This window comes from Palaemon carinicauda, chromosome 24 (genome assembly GCF_036898095.1).
Source record: "Palaemon carinicauda isolate YSFRI2023 chromosome 24, ASM3689809v2, whole genome shotgun sequence".
NCBI classification, from domain to species: Eukaryota; Metazoa; Arthropoda; class Malacostraca; order Decapoda; family Palaemonidae; genus Palaemon; species Palaemon carinicauda.
Window position 1 is genome coordinate 75,201,470 of NC_090748.1, and position 20,864 is coordinate 75,222,333.

Consider the following 20,864-nt stretch of genomic DNA (forward strand, 5'->3'; position numbering starts at 1 on the left):
TGTCCACATCCCCATTGCTTCCCTTGAGGTATGCAATGGGCAGTGTCTTTGTTTATATCCTATTATTATAAACTCGTAATGTACCGTATTTTCCGTGTCATAAGACGCTACAAGTGGTAAGACGCACCCTTAAATTAGCAAGGCAGTTTTAGAAAAAAAATGAGGATTTTAAAAATTTCTTGGCACAAATCCCTAGTCAGCGATTCTAGCATAATTATTGTCTTGCATAGTAACTTTTCTTATTTTGGGTGAATTTTGAAATGTTTAAGTTAATATTAATTAGCTATAAGCCGATTATCCCAATTTTATTACATATTCATAATTTCATATAAGAAACCACGAACCAGTCGTAGTTTCCACCACAACTACACGTTTAGTCAGTGTTTGGTGTTTCAAGTGTTTACATGAAAGCAGCGTTGCCAAAGGTTCATAAAATTTTGTTAAAGAAGTAAAATTCTAGTACTATTTCCAAAATTCCTCATATAGCCTATACATTTTCACACAAAATTTAATTATTTATTAAAGAAATCTAGACATTCTTTTAGGTGGAATAATTTAGCTGCTGTTTAAGTGATTCTAGGCCTAGTTACTTTTTTGCAAATTGGTAATACTGCAATCAACTCACAGAAGGTTTTTCCAAGGTCGTATTCAGCAAATGTTTTTATTATTTCGTAACTCAGGCAACAAAGTCATTATCAATATATTGCTTTAATACAAAATATTAACCAAATATGAGAAAATAGATAAATACAGTACTGCATAAACAACTATGATGTCATAGCGTCGTCTGCTACGAGACCATTAATTGGCATGATTGCTTGTAGAAGGGGGTTAGCAAGTTATCTGCTGATTACAAAAAAAAAAAAAGAAAAAAAAATTGCTACTGTATTTCATTGAAGGAAGTGTAATCTAAAAATAAATGGATTTATTTCATATAAATGATAATTGTAGGTTTATATTCTCTCTCTCGTCAGTTTGAGTGCTTGTATGTCAATAGTTGGGTATTTGAAGGGTGTAACACTCCATTGTACAACTTTTTCTCAAGTATTAAGACGTAGGGTGATTTTGGGGGTCATTTTTCATGAAAAAAGGTGTCTTATGACACGGAAAATACGGTACTTCCGTAGACGTTCATATGATATTTCTCACGACAATAGAATTTCTCAGGTCGCTACCATACTCACTTTGTATAGTTAGCGAGGTGGCAAGGTTTTCCCTCGACCACAGTCATATACTGTACTAGGTAAACCTGGGTCGATGTCCATGCTAGAAATAGGACTCCCACTCTCCTAAGAGTGAGTCGTCCACCTAAATAACGGAAGGCTTGTTAGTAAGAGAACAAATGACAAATTCCGAGATAATTTGTATTTTTCCATAAACCATAACTAGTACAAACCTGTAGTTATTTATATAAATTGGCCCGCCATCACCTTTCCCCCAGTAAGTCCTGCCTGCAATCAAAAAGTGACGTAGATCATTGTTGTTGTTGGGGTATTAAAGCCAACACTGGTTGTTGGTACGGGCCTTTCCCTTGGTTGGCCCGTAGGAATGTAGATCACAGCTTTGAGAGTATATATAGGTGGCTGGGTATCCTCCAGCCACCCCCTGCCTACCCTCTCAAGTGGTTAGGCAGGGTTGCCACCTCGCACTTTTAGTATAATGGCTACCATCCAGCTTTGCCGAAAGATAATCCTCATAAATGATAACAGGTTTGCATTAGTTTGGGAAAAATACAAATTATCTCTGAATTTGTCATATTTTACCACAACCCTCAGATCGTGGCAAGAAACTTGAGAAGCCTGTGTCCCGGTTGACACTAGGGAGAAACTACCTGTGAAAAGTGGAGGAGGTGCGAACATGTCGAAATACAACTCCTAAACTGGTATTGCCAATCAAACTGAATAATTTTTAAATAGACAGGGAAATCTCATGATTCAAAAGTTTATGTATACGAAAAACTCATTCTATAAAATGACATACGAAGATATTTTCGCCTCCTATTACAAAATAATATTCATGATATGAAACAAAATTTGTGCTGTTAGGTTAGGTATATTGAATAATTCAAATGTATTTGGCTCTATTTCTTCTACGAAATGTTATGAAAGCAACTCTGGAACGAATTAATTCCGTATACTGAGGTATTACTGTACTTCCTTGAAGATGAATGAACTAAAATTTCTCAATAAGCATCCGAATTCCAGTGTTGTCATGAAATCCTCGAGTCTGACTGCTTGTCTGACCGTGTTGTTCAGGGAGGAGATTGACCTTAGATGTCAGGATGCCTGAAAACTTCAAATCAATCAATCATGAAGAGATGCCGAATACTGATTTGTTCCGTAACTGGAATACAAACCTAATCTATTTATTAGGGGTTATTACTTTTAGCGAAGCTGAAAGGACGAGCCATTGAAATTTTAGCGAGGGTTTACTACCCATTCCGCCAGTTAGCTGGGGGTGGGCTGCTTAGCAAGAACGCAAACACGAGAAGCATGGTTCGGTATAAAGGCGAGTCCTAGGTCATGGTACCTGGGCGAGCTGAGAAAATCACGCGGGGGTAGATCCATTGCCCATGAGAACTGGGAAAAGCACACGGACCAGTGCGCAATTCCAGTTCTCATCTTGCGGTTGGGCAAACTGGAAGGAGCGCGCTCTACCAGTTTTGCCTCACACTTATGGATTCGCCCCTCGCTAGTGCACACAGATAGCAATTATATTTAAGAGCTGAAAGGCTCTGATTTTGCAGCTCACACCTTGTGAGCATACGCCCCCAACAAGACAAACTGGAAGAGGTGTCCAACCCAGCGCACCGTACTAACCTTCTCCATGCAAACGCTCGCCCTTGTGAAGAGGGATGGCAGGTAGTCTCCCCTTCACAGACCGACCATCCTCAGACTGTCCCACCTTTGATCAAGACCAGACTAGGTAAGGCCTTTCTGTCAGGGGATCAAGTACCGGCAGAGCTTTCTCCCGAGAGGCAAACTGCTAGCACCAATGGCAAAACGGCTTGGGCATCTAACATTCCTCGAGAAGTTAGTGCCCCACGGCTGGCTCCACATACTGTCCTTGGGTACCCTAGTACCAGTGGGACTCAAACAGAAGGGAGACCTGAGTTGGTGGGTGTTAGACACCAATCTCCTCAGGGGAGCAGATCTCTCTCCTCCCCTGGATTTGTTGGTCTTTATAGACGCATTAAAAAGAAGGGGTGGGTCATCTGTTACACCTGACGGCATCCGGACTTTGGCCCGAATCCGAAAGGCTGCCACAACCATCGGGAAATGAGGACAGCCTGCCTGACCCTCAAGTACTTCCATTAACTGCTTTCAGGGCATTATATAGTGCTAATGAGCATCAACACTATATTAGTGTCCCACTTAAACAAGGAGAGACCTTGTCACAACACCTATGCTTGCTAACTGTGAAAATCCTCAGGTGGACGGAAGGGAATTTGGTAGCCTTAAAAACACTCTTCATCCCACCCAAGAAGAATGTGCTGGCGAACAATCTGAGCAGGAGTAGTCAGATAGTTGGCACCAAATGGGCATTCGACCTGTCCATGACGTCCCTAAACTGGAATTGTCAGTGTACTTCTCACCAGTACCGGTACCACAAGTGTTCTTGCAGAACGCTTTTCAACACCTGTGGGACAAAATGGATGTCCATGCGTTCCCTTCCTCATGCCTAGTAAGGAGGTTATTGAACTGGGTAGTGGCATTGCAGATCTAGCACTGACCCTCTTAGCTCTGCTGTGGCAACATGCAAAATGGTTTCTGGACCTTCTACATCTGCTCATAGAGGCACCGAGAGAACTCCCTCCCCTTTCCAAGTTACTCAGACAACCACATGTGAAAATTTTCCACCAAACGACACCATCGCTATGTCTTCACACCTGGAGGCTATCCGGCAACTACTCGCAAGAGAGGCTTTTTGAAGCCGGTTGCTAGGCGCATGGCAAGATACCTCCGGGAGTCGTCGTCTGTGGTGTATCAGGCGAAGTGGTCCGTCTTTCGTGGTGGAGGTTATGGACGGGGTATCTCTCCACTCAGTGCCGGTATTCCAGCAGTACCGGAGTTTTTACTGTTCCTCGGGGGGGGGGAAACTCGCTCAGTGTCGGTGGGGAAAGGCTTTTGTTCAGCCTTGAACATTGTCTTTGAACTGAATTGAGTTAACATTTTCTCCTTGATGGAATTGTCACTCCTCATACGGAACTTCGAGCGTTCCTGCCCTCAGTCAAAAGTTAGACCACCTCCTTGGAACGTTGTCAGGGTCTTACGTTCTTTGAAAGGACCCCCTTATGAGCCTCTACATCAAGCCTTGGATAAAGATTTGACCTTGAAGACAGTTTTCTTTTGGCCCTGACTTCTGCAGGAAGAGTCAGAGCGCTACAAGATCTTCCATTTGACCTCACCCATTCAGGGGGATGGGTGGCAAGTCACACTCAGTTTCACCCGTGAGTTTGTTGCAGACCTAAAATTTGTCGTTAGCGAATCCTATATTCGGGGCCTTTCGGATTGGGAGTCTCCGATCGGTAACGGACGATACTGGTCGATTGTTACTATGCCTTGTAAGGACGATGAGGTTATATCTCGTAAGGATGAGAAGAACTCGACCCCAGATCATCAAGTTGTTCGTCAGCATGGGGAAGACCAATAGGAAAATCACGAAGAACGCGATCTCCTCTTGGATCAGACAAGTAATAGAAAGGGCACAGGCCTCGGACACCTCGGCGACAGGTAGACGTCCCCGTGCCCATGATGTCGGGAGTAATACTTCCTTGGTATTCCAAAGAATTTTTCTGTTAAGCAGATACTGTAAGCAGGCAGGCAGAAACATCAAACCATGTTCACCTCCTGCTACCTGCAAGACATAACCCACAGGAGCCTAGACACATTCTCAATAGGTCCTGTGGTGGTTGCTCATAACGTGATCTAAACACCTTAGCTCCCTTGTGGGACAAGTATCAGAGGTTCGAGAGCGGAGATTACTCAAGGAGTAAGTTTAGGATGAATGTGGAAGTGATTGGCCACTTATTACGTTATCTTCCCCTTATGGGGTGCAGCATTCGGGGAACCCTGCACAGCTGACCTTGTTATTCTGTGGGTGAGCTTCACCCTCTTTGGACAACCTCATATAAATGTATATATGTGTTATGTCCCCGTCCTCCTGTCAGGGGGAGGCTGGAAGAAATATACATTAGTAGAGGGCACAGCCCGAATAGCTACGATGTATGTTCCAACAGATTAATTCCTTATTCTCCAGCAATGATTGCCCAGGCTGTCAACGTGGTGCAGGATCGCTCAAGGGATCACTATACAGAGGCCAACCCGGGACAGTTGCCAGCCAGTTGGTTTGGACTTCCACCCACCTAAAAGTGAGTCTCCTCAGTAAAGAGCGAAAGGTTTGTATTTTGCACTGAAACAAATAATACATTTGGAAGTAATTTGTATTTTTCCTAGCAATATAAACCTGGAGCTCTTTACACATACTGACCCGCCAGCACCAACCCCCTTAAAGTCCTGCCGCAATCACAAAAGTGACGGTTAATCGCTAGTGCTTCTGTGAGCGGGAGGGTCAACCTACCCCGCTCCCACCCTCCGCTAACTAGCGGTGGGTAGATACACCCTGACAAAATGTTTATCGGCTGTTTTCAGCTTTCGCCGAAATGATACTCCTCAGTAAAGAGCTGCGGGTTTGTATTGCTAGGAAAAATACAAATTACTTCCAAATTTGTTATATCAACAAAACTGTTAACTCTTAAGAACATCAAGTTCAGCCAAATTTTATAGCTATTAACTAGGATTTTGTTCATTTGTTGCAATTCTTGTAAATAGTAATTAGTTTTGGAAGTTTTCTTTTTTCCAAGGTAATTTCTGATAGTATATTTCATTTGATTTAAATCATATAATTATTTTACTCTGATTTAAATCTGTTTAAATAATTTGAAACAACCCTGCTGTAAATACACTATTATTAGTTCTTTTACAAGCACTTTATTTTAATTACCTAGAAGAATAAAGACTTTGTGGTCTACAATATTTTATGTGTTCCTTTAACCTTATTATGGAATAAGGTTAAAGGAACAAATAAAATATTGTAGACCACAAAGTCTTTATTCTTCTCCATTCCTAATTCTTTCCTTCCATTTTGCTGTCGAGCCTGCAAACTTTTCATTACTCAAACCTCTAGGTTTTACCCTTATTGCACATGAATGCTGAAATGCCTCCAAGGACTTTCAATCCTTCAAACTCCTTCGAACTTACATTAATAGCATGTTATAATTTGAAGGTAAAAGTGGAAATTAAGAATTATAGTTTAAAATATACGTATGTATCTGTGTAATGTTCTATCAGTACTTCACAGCTATGGAGGCTGAGGCAAGGGACATAAAACATAATTATAAACTTAGATGACAATTAAATTAATTTGAAAATGACTTCAACCTTATTGGAGGTTTTACTAATGCCAGTTACAGTTTTTGACAATAAGGTCTCCATGGACCACTAGGCATTAACTCTGATGTAAAAGAAATTTTTGGATTGAGGAAATTACTTGATGATTTTGTATGTAATACTGATCCATGTTCCCCAACGTGGGAAACGATTAAGACTCCATCATGATGATTTAACTATTTTTATTGCTTTATTCTAAAGTTTCCATGTTTCTTTATATAGTGCATTTTGTTTTTTACACATTTTTGTATTATAGGAGAAGCTGCCAAGTATGGTGGATGTCCTGCTGATAGTGTTGCTCTTGGACAAGGATCATGGAGACTTCTGCATTCCATGGCTGCCTACTACCCAGTAAAACCAACAGTAGAACAGCAGGATGATATGTCTACGTTCATCAAGATATTTTCCAAATTTTATCCTTGCCAGCCATGTGCTGAAGATTTTAGAGACTGGTAAGTTTATATGTTTTCCATATTTTGATAAGTCATAAGAAGAAATTGGAGTGACATGCTTTTACAATTTTATGAAAAATCTGAAATAAAATGTAACATGCCTAAAAATTACTGTACTCGTTGAATTAAAATCCTCACTGAAATAGGGGCTTTAGTTGCAAATCTGTGGTATAGGATTTACTGTATCACAATATTTATTGAATTATTACAGAATAACATAGTCACTTCAATGAATATAATTTTCTTTTAACACAATAATAGTCCTTTACCATTATTTAGAGAAAATCCTATAAAATTCTCTCTCTCTCTCTCTCTCTCTCTCTCTCTCTCTCTCTCTCTCTCTCTCTCTCTCTCTCTCTCTCTCTCTCTCTCTCTCTCTCTCTCTCTCTCTCTCTCTCTGTATATATATATATATATATATATATATATATGTGTATATATATATATGTATATATATATATATATATGTATATATATATATATATATATATATATATATATATATATATATATATATATATATATATATGTGTATATATATATATATATATATATATGTGTATATATATATATGTATATATATATATATATATGTATATATATATATATATATATATATATATATATATATATATATATATATATATATATGTGTATATATATATATATATATATATATATATATATGTATATATATATACACTGTATATATATATATATATATATATATATATATATATATATATATATATATATATATATATATATATATATATATATATATACACACAGTAGACCCCTGGGGTACGGCGTCCCCAGCTTACGTTTTATTCACGTTACGGTGTGGAATACAATGTTTTTTCGTCCCCTGGTTACAACATTTTCCCCCACCTTACGGCAACGAATTCCAAAATTCAAACTTGGCGGTTTTTATGCGTACGACTGTGTGAGTCACTTGCCTACCACCACGCTCATACGTCACTGCATACGTCATTAAGAAGCTGGTCTGCTATTGGTTGGCGTCACGGCATTACTAAGATGCCGGTACGCTATTGGCCGAAATCCCTCCCACAATGCCTGAGAGAGATGCTGCCTCTCTCTCTCTTTGTTATATGTGTGCTCGGTTCAGAATCTTGTGTGCGTTTTGTTAAGACTTGATCTCGTGTGATTGCTTACGATATTGTTTTTTTTGTGCATTTTAGTGCTTAATTCCAACTTTAATTTGTTAGCCATGGGTCCCAAGATTGCTAGTGATGTTAAAAGGAGAAGTAAGAAGATGATTACTATGGAAACGAAGCTGGAGATAAAGAAATACGAAGGCATGTGCATCGTTACCCTCGATAGTACATATGGCCGTAACCAGTCAACGATTGGTACAATCATCAAAAACAAGGAAGCCATTAAAGCAAGTAAGTCTTCTAAAGGCATGACTGAAGAAACGACATCGGTAGAAATAAGGGAAGCTATCGGTTGGTATGAAAACTTTACAAGATTCATTGAAAAAAACACTAAGAAAAACTTCACACAGGTTGTCTTATGGAGACTGTTAATGACAAGTGTATGAATCATTTTAGAAATATGTTAAGGAATCGTCAGAAACAGGCTTCTTTGGATAGATATTATTAAGTGTACATAACATAATTAGCATTGATACGTTTTTATATCTGCCGTCTCCCCCCTCGGCCTCCACCCACTACCAGCCCAAGTCACGTCACTCCAAAGGTAAATAAAATTTCATTTTTCCTTTACAGTACAGTATATAATTTTTATTTATAATGTTATTTAATTATATACTGTACAGTACTTGTATATTATATATAAGTACTGTAGTACAGTGCTTACTATACTATTTTGTTACTAATTTTTAATATGTATATAAAATTTTTATGTTTTTACCTGGTGTTTGCACGCATTAGCTATTCTATTGCCTGCCATACAACATTTTCACCATATGATACCAACTCCAGAACAGATTAATGTTGTATGGCGGGGGTCTACTATATATATATATATATATATATATATATATATATATATATATATATATATATATATATATATATATATATATATATATATGTGTGTGTGTATATATATATATATATATATTTATTTATTTGTGTATATATATATTTAATATACTGTATATATAATATAGGCCTATTTACATATATATATATGTATATATAATATATATACATATATATATTATATGTATATATATAATGTATATTATGTATGTTATATATATGCAGTATGTATATATGTATATATACACTATATATATATATATATATATATATATATATATATATATATATATATATATATATATATATTAATCAATCAACTTTATTTTGTATACTTTATATACTTAGATAAATACAATTCTTTATAATATACATTAGTAGGAAAAACATATTTTTTAGCTAAACCTTCTTACATTCTTAAAAACAAAAATAAGGAATACACAATATAATATTGAAAATGCTACAGAATCACAAAAAACTAAAAATGTAAAATTTTGAGATGACAATTTATATACGTAAAACACTTTCTATTTTAGGATAAAAAAAAAGAAATATAAAAGATAAAAATATTACCTCATCATTAGCCAGCAGATATAAACAATATAGAATAAGTTTAAAACATATAAATAAGTAAATTTAGAAAGACTTTTTGAACTGTGAACTAATTTTATCAATAAAAAGATGGGGTTTCTGAATACATTCTACATTTTCATTCCTTAAAAGGATAAAAAGTCATATAATGCATAAAATACAAAATTATTCAAAATTTTCAAAAAAAAAAAAAAAAAAAAAGGTAAAATGATGTATTTAAAGATCCCAATAAATTCACTATGAAAAAGATAATATATACATATATGGCTTACTTCACAAATCCTGAAGATATAAACCAAAAGTTACATACTAGTATAATACAACTCATAGGCACGTCAATGATATGTTTTTTTTTTTTTTTTTTTTTTACATGAACCTATAAATGACCAACTTCAGTTCCCGAGCAAACATCAGGCCTCTGCAACCAGTGAAGACGAGACCTTATACAATCAATATCATTTTTTTTTTAAATCAACACCATACACTCCCCCAAGATAAGAGTTAACAATGAACAAAAAATCTCACCATCCCGTAGAAAACTCGAACTAAGTCAAAGAATATGATTTGAAGATTTAAAAATCTTTTAAAATACCTGGCTTGCACATACAAAACATGAGGTCTTAATAATAGCTTATTGCACATGTCAGCCACATCACGACTACTTGTACATATAGGTAGCCCAACCATCTTCTTTAATGCTTTACCATAAGCTACTTCAAAACCTTTAAAAATCTGCTCTCTGAATATTTTGCCAATATTCCAAACAGATAGTCCATAATCAGGATTAAAATAAGAATTAAAAAGGTATAAAAACACTTCAATAGATGTATTATTAAAATTTCGAAAAAGCCAATTAAATTTAGAGTAAAAAGAATTAAGCATGACTTAGACATCCGAAATATCCATTAAGTCATTTCCAATGTGAAAACCTAAATTTCCAATGTGAAAACCTAAATACTTAGAACTCTCTCCTACTTCCAGCTCATCATTTCCAAGAGTTACCTTCACTGAGTTTGAAGCCAAACCTACCCTTTTGAATATCATACATTTTGTTTTATTTGTGTTTATAATTAGTTTCACCTTTTCAGTTTTTCTTTTTAAATTTTCATGTAATAGGCTTAGATTATCTTTGGTATGAGCCAACTAAACAATGTCATCTGCATAGGCTATGATGTTCACTCGTAATACACCCAATTTGCATCCTTTATCTATGGTTACAATTCCTTCCAAAATATGGTCAATATACAAATTGAATAGAAAAGGAGAAAGTATACCGCCCTGTATAACACCAATATCTCTATAAAAATATTTCCTTTATTCCCATTCCATAAAACTCGTGCTCTTTGGTTTCTCAGGTAATTCATTAGAAGGAGAATAATATCTGGTGGTACATTTCTTTTAATCATTATATCACCTAACAAGAAATGATTAACAGTATCAAAAGCCCGAGAGAGGTCGATGAACAGGCCAAAAGCTTTATCACCCATTCTTGTGTATCTGTTTATTATTTCCTTAAAAAGCAAGCATGCATCACCAGTGGAAATTCCCTCTTTAAATACAAACTGCAATGAATTAAAACTAATTTTTTCTTCCATAGTATCTAAAAGATGCATTTCAAAGCGTTTCAAGATAAGTGACGACTGCATCATGGACGGTAGTTCAATGATACAGAAACATTTCCTTTTAAGTCTTTTATTGTAGGATTAATATCCCCACCAAGTAATTCCAGAGGGAAGTAACAATGACCATAACAGGCATTCATAAAATCACACAACAAACTCAAAAACTGATCACTACCCCTTTTCAATAAAATAGCATGAATTCCGTCATGACCAATTCCATTTTTAAATTTTTTAATCAACCTTTTTAACGTATCTAATTATATCTTGATGTTAAATTTTCTGTTATTTATCCAATATTCATTTAATTTCAATAGTACAGTAGTTCATTTTTCGGGAGTTCATTTGAACTGTTTAAATCAAACGATAGAAATTTATTATTAAAAATCTGTATTATATTTTCTATATTATTTTCCCCATCAATTATTTCTGATTGTTTCGCTTTGTTATGCTTTTTCCTTACATCCCCCCAGAATTGTTTCATATCTTCATCTTCAAATTTTTCCTGAATCAATAAAGATCTCTCCGCAAATTCATTTCTCTTACATTCATTTAATGCCTCTTTGAATATTTTGTGACTTTCCCGCATTTGATCGAACTCGGGGCCATCATGTATTCATCCTGACTGCAACCACTTTAAATATTCCATTCTGGCAGTTTTGTATTTACATTTTACATAACGATTCCACCCAGGTATCACTTTATATTTACATTTTCTCTTTATTTCCCTTTAGTAAAGAGAGCTTTCCTCTTTTACAGACATTGCAAGTGCAGAGTTAAAATAATCAATTTCCCTGAGATGTTTACAATCTCTACAACCAAAAGAACAGCAGTCAAATGATGCATTACTTACAAAGCTACCCACTCTAGACATCACATTTGCTCCAATAAGACAAAGTTCAATCGTAGAAAGTTTATCCCAGTCAACATAGTACCTAATTTTTCCGTCTTCAGAACCTAAATATGATGGTGTACAAGGACTTACAGCATCAACCACCACTTCAGCTTCTACTGGCAAATGGTCCGAACCAATTATATTATATAATACTCTGATATTCTTCACATAGGTATCATTTTCCTTTCTCCCAATTATATGGTCTAACCATTTGGTATAGCTACCCTGGAAGGACAAAAATGTGAAAGTAAAGTCATCCAGAGCACACACATCAAAACATTCAAGTTGATTATCTTTCATAAAATCAATCAAGTGATTCCATGAGCAACCAGAAAAAGGGTTTGCATTAAAATCACCAATAAAAAATATAGAATCATATCTAATCTCAGTTAAAATATATTCAAGATAAGTAAGTGAAGCCAAATAATCATTCAAAGTCTCTATTCTACAAATATCGCTTTGGATATATACATTTACAAACACAAGTAATTTTTGGTTATAAAGAACGGACATTACAATAAAATCCTTCTCTATAATAATGTTTTTGATATCAAGAGAAGAATTTTTTTCCCTGAGACAAGCTAACCCACCCTCTTACCTACTGGAAAAAGACTCGATAGCTTTCTCCGAATAGACTGCCGGTGACCCTATTACTTCATAATGCTCATCAATAAACTGTAAATCACCAAGTCTGTTTTCTGTAACAAATGTTTCCTGTAAAAATATGAAGTCATACTGACTTACTGCAAGCTCTCTGACCACATCAATATTTTTCGCCAGAGAGCAACAATTATATGTACAAACTTTCAATGCCATAATAAAAAGAAAACAAAAGTACAAATATCAATAATGATATAAAATAAACAAATGGTTGCAACAATAAGATCAAAAGTTTGTCTTACTGTCTCTTTTTGTAATATCTATTTACTATGACCCATTCAGGCCATGACTCCGAGTCAAATAAGCATTCCCTTTCGTCTAAATTCACTGTTAGTTTACAAGCTTTGCTCTCTGAACTGAAGATTTCCTATTCTTCTATCTTAATAACATTTATATCAAAGACTTCTTTAACATAACTTTTAATATCATTTGAGTCAACATCCGTATCTACTCTTCCAACAAAAACATCAACAGTTTTTTCACTCCTTTGAACGAGTGGTGGCTCGTTTTTTTTAACACCAGTCACTTTAAAATTTTGTTGTCTACGATTCTCAACTTGACTGTTTCTATGAGTTTTTGCTGTAAGTTTAGGTAATTGTATTATTTTTTCCAACAACTGTCCAACCGTCTTCTTTACTACCTCGAATATCTGCATCTTTCCTGTAGGCTGACAAAATCTCATCAAGGTCTCGGTCCTGTCCCGCAATTCCTGAACCAGAAGATGAACCATTCTGTCCCTCAAGGTTGTTTTCATTAGAATTTGACATTTCTTTTTCGTTGTTTACAGCTTTTCTTGAGTTGTTCTTGGAGGGCCCAGATGCAACTGCTGAGTAAGATAAACGGGTATTTTTATCTTTTTCCCCGATATAAATCCTCTCAGGGAGAGATCCTTCTCCACTGACCGACATCCTGAAAGATTGCACATCCTCCAATAGCTCCATCTCATCGGATAAATAATTTGCAGCTTCATTTATACTTTTGACAGCACAGCTAATTCATTTATATATGGATGGTGTGAGAGCTGAGATGTTGAAGGAAGGGGGTGTGACTGTACTAGAATGATTGGTGAGATTGTTTAATATGTGTTCTGTGTTGTCAATGGTACCAGTAGATTGGGTTTGTGCATGTACAGTATTGTACCACTATATAAGGGTAAGGGAGATGTGCATGAGTGTTGTAATTCAAGAGGTATTAGTTTGTTGAGTGTAGTTGGATAAGTGTATGGTAGAGTAATGATTAATAGGATTAAGGATAAAACAGAGAATGCAATCTTAGAAGTACAGGGTGGTTTTAGAAGAGGTAGGGGTTGTACGAATCAGATTTTTACAGTTAGGCAGATATGCGAGAAATATTTAGCAAAAGGTAAGGAGGTGTATGTTGCGTTTATGGATCTGGAGAAAGCGTATGATAGAGTTGATAGGGAAGCAATGTGGAGTGTGATGAGGTTATATGTAGTTGGTGGAAGGTTGTTGCAAGCAGTGAAATGTTTCTACAAAGGTAGTAAAGCATGTGTTAGGATAGGAAATGAAGTGAGTGATTGGTTTCCGGTGAGAGTGGGGCTGAGACAGGGATGTGTGATGTCGCCATGGTTGTTTAACTTGTATGTTGATGGAGTGGTGAGAGAGGTGAATGCTCGAGTGTTTGGACGAGGATTAAAACTGGTAGACGAGAATGACCATGAATGGGAGGTAAATCAGTTGTTGGTTGCAGACACAGAAAAGAAGCTTGGCCGATTAGTGACAGAATTTGGAAGGGTGTGTGAGAGAAGGAAGTCGAGAGTTAATGTGGGTAAGAGTAATGTTATAAGATGTACGAGATGGGAAGGTGGTGCAAGGTTGAATGTCATGTTGAATGGAGAGTTACTTGAGGAGGTGGATCAGTTAAAGTATTTGGGGTCTGTTGCAGCAAATGGTGGAGTGGAAGCAGATGTACGTCAGAGAGTGAATGAAGGTATCAAAGTGTTGGGGGCAGTTAAGGGAGTAGTAAAAAATAGAGGGTTTGGCATGAATGTAAAGAGAGTTCTATATGAGAAAGGGATTGTACCAATTGTGATGTATGGATCGGAGTTGTGGGGAATGTGTTTGAGATGAAGTGTCTAAGGAGTATGGCTGGTGTATCTCGAGTAGATAGGGTTAGGAACGAAGTGATGAGGGTGAGAACGGGTGTAAGAAATGAGTTAGCAGCTAGAGTGGATATAAATGTGTTGAGGTGGTTTGGCCATGTTGAGAGAATGGAAAATGTCTGTCTGCTAAAGAAGGTGATGAATGCAAGAGTTGATGGGAGAAATACAAGAGGAAGGCCAAGGTTTGGGTGGATGGATGGAGTGAAGAAAGCTCTGGGTGATAGGAGGGTAGATGTCGGAGAGGCAAGAGAGCGTGCTAGAAATAGGAATGAATGGCAAGCGATTGTGACGCAGTTCCGGTAGGCCCTTCTGCTTCCTCCAGTGCCTTAGTTGACCGCGGAGGTAGCAGCAGTAGAGGATTCAGCATTATGAAGCTTCATCTGTGGTGGAAAACAGGGGAGGGTGGGCTGTGGCACCCTAGCAGTACCAGCTGAACTCGGTTGAGTCCCTTGTCAGGCTGGGAGGAACGTAGAGAGTAGAGGTCCCCTTTTTATTTTTGTTTCATTTGTTGATGTTGGCTACCCCCAAAATTTGGAGGAAGTGCTTTGGTATATGTATGTATGATATATATATATATATATATATATATATATATATATATATATATATATATATATATATATATATATATATATATAATTATATATCATGTATATTTATTATATATATACAGTATCTATATATATGTGTATGTGTGTGTGTATATATATATATATATATATATATATATATATATATATATATATATATATATATATATATATATATATATATATATATATATATTTTATTATATATATACAGTATCTATATATATGTATATATATATATATGTATATATATATATATATATATATATATATATATATATATATATATATGTATGTATGTGTGTGTATATGTGTATATATATATATATATATATATATATATATATATATATATATATATATATATGTATGAATTATATATTTATCTATTTATATATATATATATATATATATATATATATATATATATATATATATATATATATATACTGTATTTATATATGTATAAATATACAGTGGAACCTCTACATACGATTGTCCCAACATACGAATTTCCCAAGATACTGTACAAAGTAAAATTCGACCAAATTTCTGTCTCAACATACGAAGTGTTGCTCCAACATACGACGTAAACAATACACTTACCCGTGGAAAGCGTGCAGCGTAGTTTGTTGTTGACGCCGCTAGACGGCAGCACATCGGAGGGACGCCAATCGAGCGTCACCTTGATCAGTCCTCTCATCGCGTGCGCATCGTGTGGTTGTCCTCTATTTGCTCAGTTTTAACAGTTTTTTATCTTGCCTTTTCACGTGTTGTTTTCTGTGTTCCGTAATCATGGGTCCTAAAATGCTTAGTTTCGGTTCAGGAAGTAGTAGCAGTGGTGAGAAAAAGAGGAAGTCTATGCTTTCATTAGAATTAAAGCAGGAAATCATAGAAAAGCATGAGCGAGGTGTACGTGTTAGCGATCTGGCTAAACAATATGGCCGGAATATGTCGACGATCTTGACGATCATAAAACAGAAGTCAGCCATTAAATCCGTGAAACCTTCGAAGGGGATCACGATTATTTCTAAACGTCGTAGCCCTACCCTTGAAGAGATGGAACGACTTTTGTTAATATGGATCAAAGACAAGGAGATTGTTGGCGATACGATCACGGAAGCGATCATTTGTGAGAAGGCCAGCGCTATCTACAGTGACTTGAAGGCGGTGCGCTCTCGGGGTGACGCGGGGGAGAGTTCAACCAATCCTACAATGGAGGAATTCAAGGCGTCTCGAGGTTGGTTCGAGAAATTTAGGAAACGGACCGGGATTCATTCAGTTGTTCGTCATGGAGAAGCTTCGAGTTCGTACACTAAGGCTGCTAAAGACTTTGTTAAAAAGTTCGAAAGCATCGTGGCGGAGGAAGGTTACGTAGAGCAGCAGGTTTTCAACTGTGATGAAACCGGTCTGTTTTGGAAAAAGATGCCTAGTCAAACGTACATTACCGCCGAAGAGAAGAAAATGCCTGCACATAAGCCAATGAAGGATCGGTTGACTCTTGCGCTTTGTGGCAACGCCAGCGGGGACTGCAAAATTAAGCCTTTGTTAGTTTACCATTCCGAAAACCCTAGGTCATTTAAAGCACATAGAATTAATAAAGACCTGCTACATGTTCTATGGCGTTCTTATTCTAAGGCTTAGGTTACTAGGCATATCTTTGTGGAATGGGTAAACGTAGTTTTCGGCCCTGCTGTCAAGAAGTATTTTCAGGAGAAGAATTTGCCTTTGAAGTGCTTGCTTTGTTTGGACAATGCACCCGTTCACCCCCCCGGACTCAAAGATGATATCATCGACGAATACAAATTCATCAAGGTGTTGTATCTTCCACCAAATACCACCCCTATCCTCCAGCCCATGGACCAGCAAGTCATCTCTAATTTTAAGAAGCTGTACACCAAGCACTTATTTAAGCAGTGCTTTAATGTCACGCAAAGCACCAACTTAACTTTGTGTGAATTTTGGAGGAGCCACTTCAATATCGTGCACTGCTTAAAGATCATTGATCAGGCTTGGGAGGGAGTAACTCGTCGGACCCTGAATTCCGCTTGGAAGAAGCTTTGGCCTGATACTGTTGCTCCCAGAGATTTCGAAGGTTTTGGCCCCGAGAATGAACCTGTGCTTGCTGCCGAGGAAGACGTCGAAGAGATTGTATCCCTTGGCAAGTCCATGGGTCTGGAGGTGGATGAAGATGACATCACCGAACTCGTCGATGAGCATCACGAAGAGCTCACCACCGAGGAACTCAAGGAGCTGCAAGCCATGCAGCATGATGAGTTCCAAGCGCAGTTTAGTGAGTCGGAGGAGATCGAGGAGGTAGGCGAAATCTTAGGTACGGCGGAAATAAAACAGATGTTGGCATATCATCAACACGTTGTTGATTTCATCGACAAGCATCACCCACAGAAACTTCAGGTTTGCCGTGTTGTTGCGCAGTTCGATGATGTTTTCTTAACGCATTTTAGAAAAATCCTCAAAAGCCGTACAAAGCAACTTTCACTCGATAGTTTCTTTAAAAAATCTTTAAAACGGTCTAGTGATCAAGATGAAAAGAAAGAAAATGAAGCAAAGAAAAGGAAGACCGAATCGAGTGAAAGTGATGAAAATTAAAAATAAGAAAAGAAAAAATGTAAAAAAAAATATAATACAAAAATGAAAAAAAGAAATAAGCTAAGTTAAGTTAAAGTTCACGTAGTAGTGTAAGTTAGTGTAAGTTATTGTACACGTTATCGTACAAAGTCACCGTCCCTACCTTCTCGCTGATCTTCCATCTCCTCCTGCGTCGAAGTCCCTACACCTGCGCTGGCCTGTCGCTAAGGTAAAGTGTTACATTACAACCCGTTTTTTATTTATTATTTCATTATTATTATTCTTTATTTTTGGTTTGTAATATGTATTTATTATACAGTTATTGTATTAATGTCACGTGTAATTATGTATAGCCATTTATTAAGGATTTATTAGGGGTTTTTAGGCTGAGGAACGAATTAAATCAATTACCATGTATTCTTATGGGAATATTTGCTCCAACATACGATCGTTTTAACATACGAAGTAGTTTCTGGAACAAATTAAGATCGTATGTAGAGGTATCACTATATATATATATATGTATAAATCTATATATGTTTGTATATATATATATATATATATATATATATATATATATATATATATATATATATATATATATATATATATATATATATATATATATATATATATATGGCTTAGTCACTGTCTATACAGGCTTGCCGACCAGGGTTCGATTCCCGGCCGGAGCCAAGCTCTTGTCTTTGTGTGATTTCGCCTGGGGCTCTGATCCCGAGGTCGTTAAGAGAATCCAGACATTAATGTATCAAAAATATATATGGCTTATTTGAATATGAAAAACACGTAAAAATGTGCAAAATTTATCATATATATATATATATATATATATATATATATATATATATATATATATATATATATATATATATATGTAAATATATATATATATATATATATATATATATATATATATATATATGTAAATATATATATATATATATATGTAAATATATATATATATATATATATATATATATATATATATATATATATATATATATATATATATATATATATCTCTATCTCTATCTCTATCTCTATCTCTCTCTCTCTCTCTCTCTCTCTCTCTCTCTCTCTCTCTCTCTCTCTCTCTCTCTCTCTCTCTCTCTCTCTATATATATATATATATATATATATATATATATATATATATATATATATATCTATATATATATATATATATATATATATATATATATATATATATATATATTATATATCTATATATATATAGATATATATATATATATATATATATATATATATTTATATATATATATATATTGCATATTTGTATTTCCATGTATTTACTTTCAAACCAAAATGCTGTTTATTTCAAGATTTAATTTGATTGTTTCTGAATATTTTTTTGAACACTATTCAGTATTTTGAAGTAACATTAGCAGTTTTCATAGTTACATGAATTGAAGATATCTTCAGCAAGCCAGATGTATTAATGTTTGTTGAATTTGGTGTTTAAAAGTTGATTGAATGTTCTTGATGGTAATTTGTTGTTTGTGAGAGATTTGTAATTTAGATTCTGCTTTAAATATAATATTAGAGGCCAGTAGATTGAATATCTAACAGTATATTGAGAAAATCAAGGTAAATGTTAGACATGTATCATGTTCCCACTTCTGGTTAAAGAACTGTTTAGTAATTGTGAATTAAGTCAAATGTGTTTTCTTTATTTATGACAGGTTGAAAAACAACACTCCAGATGTTTCTTCTCGGTCTAATTTATCCCGCTGGTTCTGTGATGCACACAATGAGGTTAATGTTAAGTTAGGTAAGCCAAAATATGACTGTTCTTTAATTGATCAAAGATGGCGAGATGGGTGGACTGATGGCTCTTGCGGTTAGTGTGACTTAGTTTTTAGTCCCATTTACTAAAGTAGTGATTTCTTTCCAACATGAATTAGATTTTACATTGTTAATAGATATTTATTTTTGAAATAAAGAGAAAACTCAAATAAAGGTGCTAATAAGAGTGAGAAAATGTAATGGTGTGTTTCATTATCCCGTATTTTATTTTAACCTAGGAATTGCTTCTTTCTCTAAACTTTTTATGATGTTCTGTCTGTTAGAGGTGGTGTTTCAGATTTAAAGTAAGAAAAGTTTTATATATTCAAGTTAATATTTATAAAGTAATATTTGGATTTATTATATTGATATAATCTCTTTTAATATACATAATTCTTACCCAAACAAGAAAACGAGATATTTCTGAGACACCTGATGTTTTATGAATAGAACATACCAGGCAGTTGTATATGTATAGCTATAGTCTCTGACGTCCGGCAGAATTTTTTAAAACTCGCGGCAACCTCCGTGTGGTGGTTGTGCGGTTAGGTGGTTAACACCCCTTACAGGGTGGTACTTGGAATCATTCCCGTTTTCTGTTCATCAGATCATCTCTGCCGGTTGGACTGATAACGTCGTTGGTCCGCCATTGGAGTTTTTCGTTCGCTTTCCCTGTATTTTTGGTGACGTACACTGATCTAGGGTTTTGGCAGTTGCATTTATTATTCTTTAACTATTTGTTTGTTTACGATAACTGATAAACTTCATTTTCATGTTTGTGTAAATGAGGTATGCAAGGTGAGGTTACCGAAAGTTTCGGTAGACCCTCACACTGTTTGTTTAAAGTGCAGGGGTTTTGAATGTGCACTTGATAATAGGTGCAAGGAATGTGAGGTTTTGAGCGAGAAAGAATGGTTAAATATGAAATGCTATGTGCGTAAGTTAGAGTTAGATAAAGCCAGGAGGGCTTCGAGAACTAAATCTAATTCTGCTAGTGAGCTTAGCTTAAAAATTTTTTTTGATCCCTTAATTAATTCTTC

At 35.5% G+C, this 20,864-nt stretch overlaps 1 protein-coding gene across 1 annotated transcript in view; it reads left to right on the forward strand.

The window, feature by feature from the left end:
- The window catches only part of LOC137617870 (FAD-linked sulfhydryl oxidase ALR-like), a 79,093-nt gene extending 59,068 nt beyond the window's left edge, over positions 1–20,025 (forward strand). Inside the window, exons 3-4 of the mRNA XM_068347819.1 lie at positions 6,706–6,901; positions 19,722–20,025. Coding sequence (XP_068203920.1) covers positions 6,706–6,901; positions 19,722–19,884 — 359 coding nt within the window. The 3' untranslated portion in view covers positions 19,885–20,025. The remainder of the gene's footprint in view (positions 1–6,705; positions 6,902–19,721) is intronic.
- The last annotated feature ends 839 nt before the right edge of the window (positions 20,026–20,864 follow it).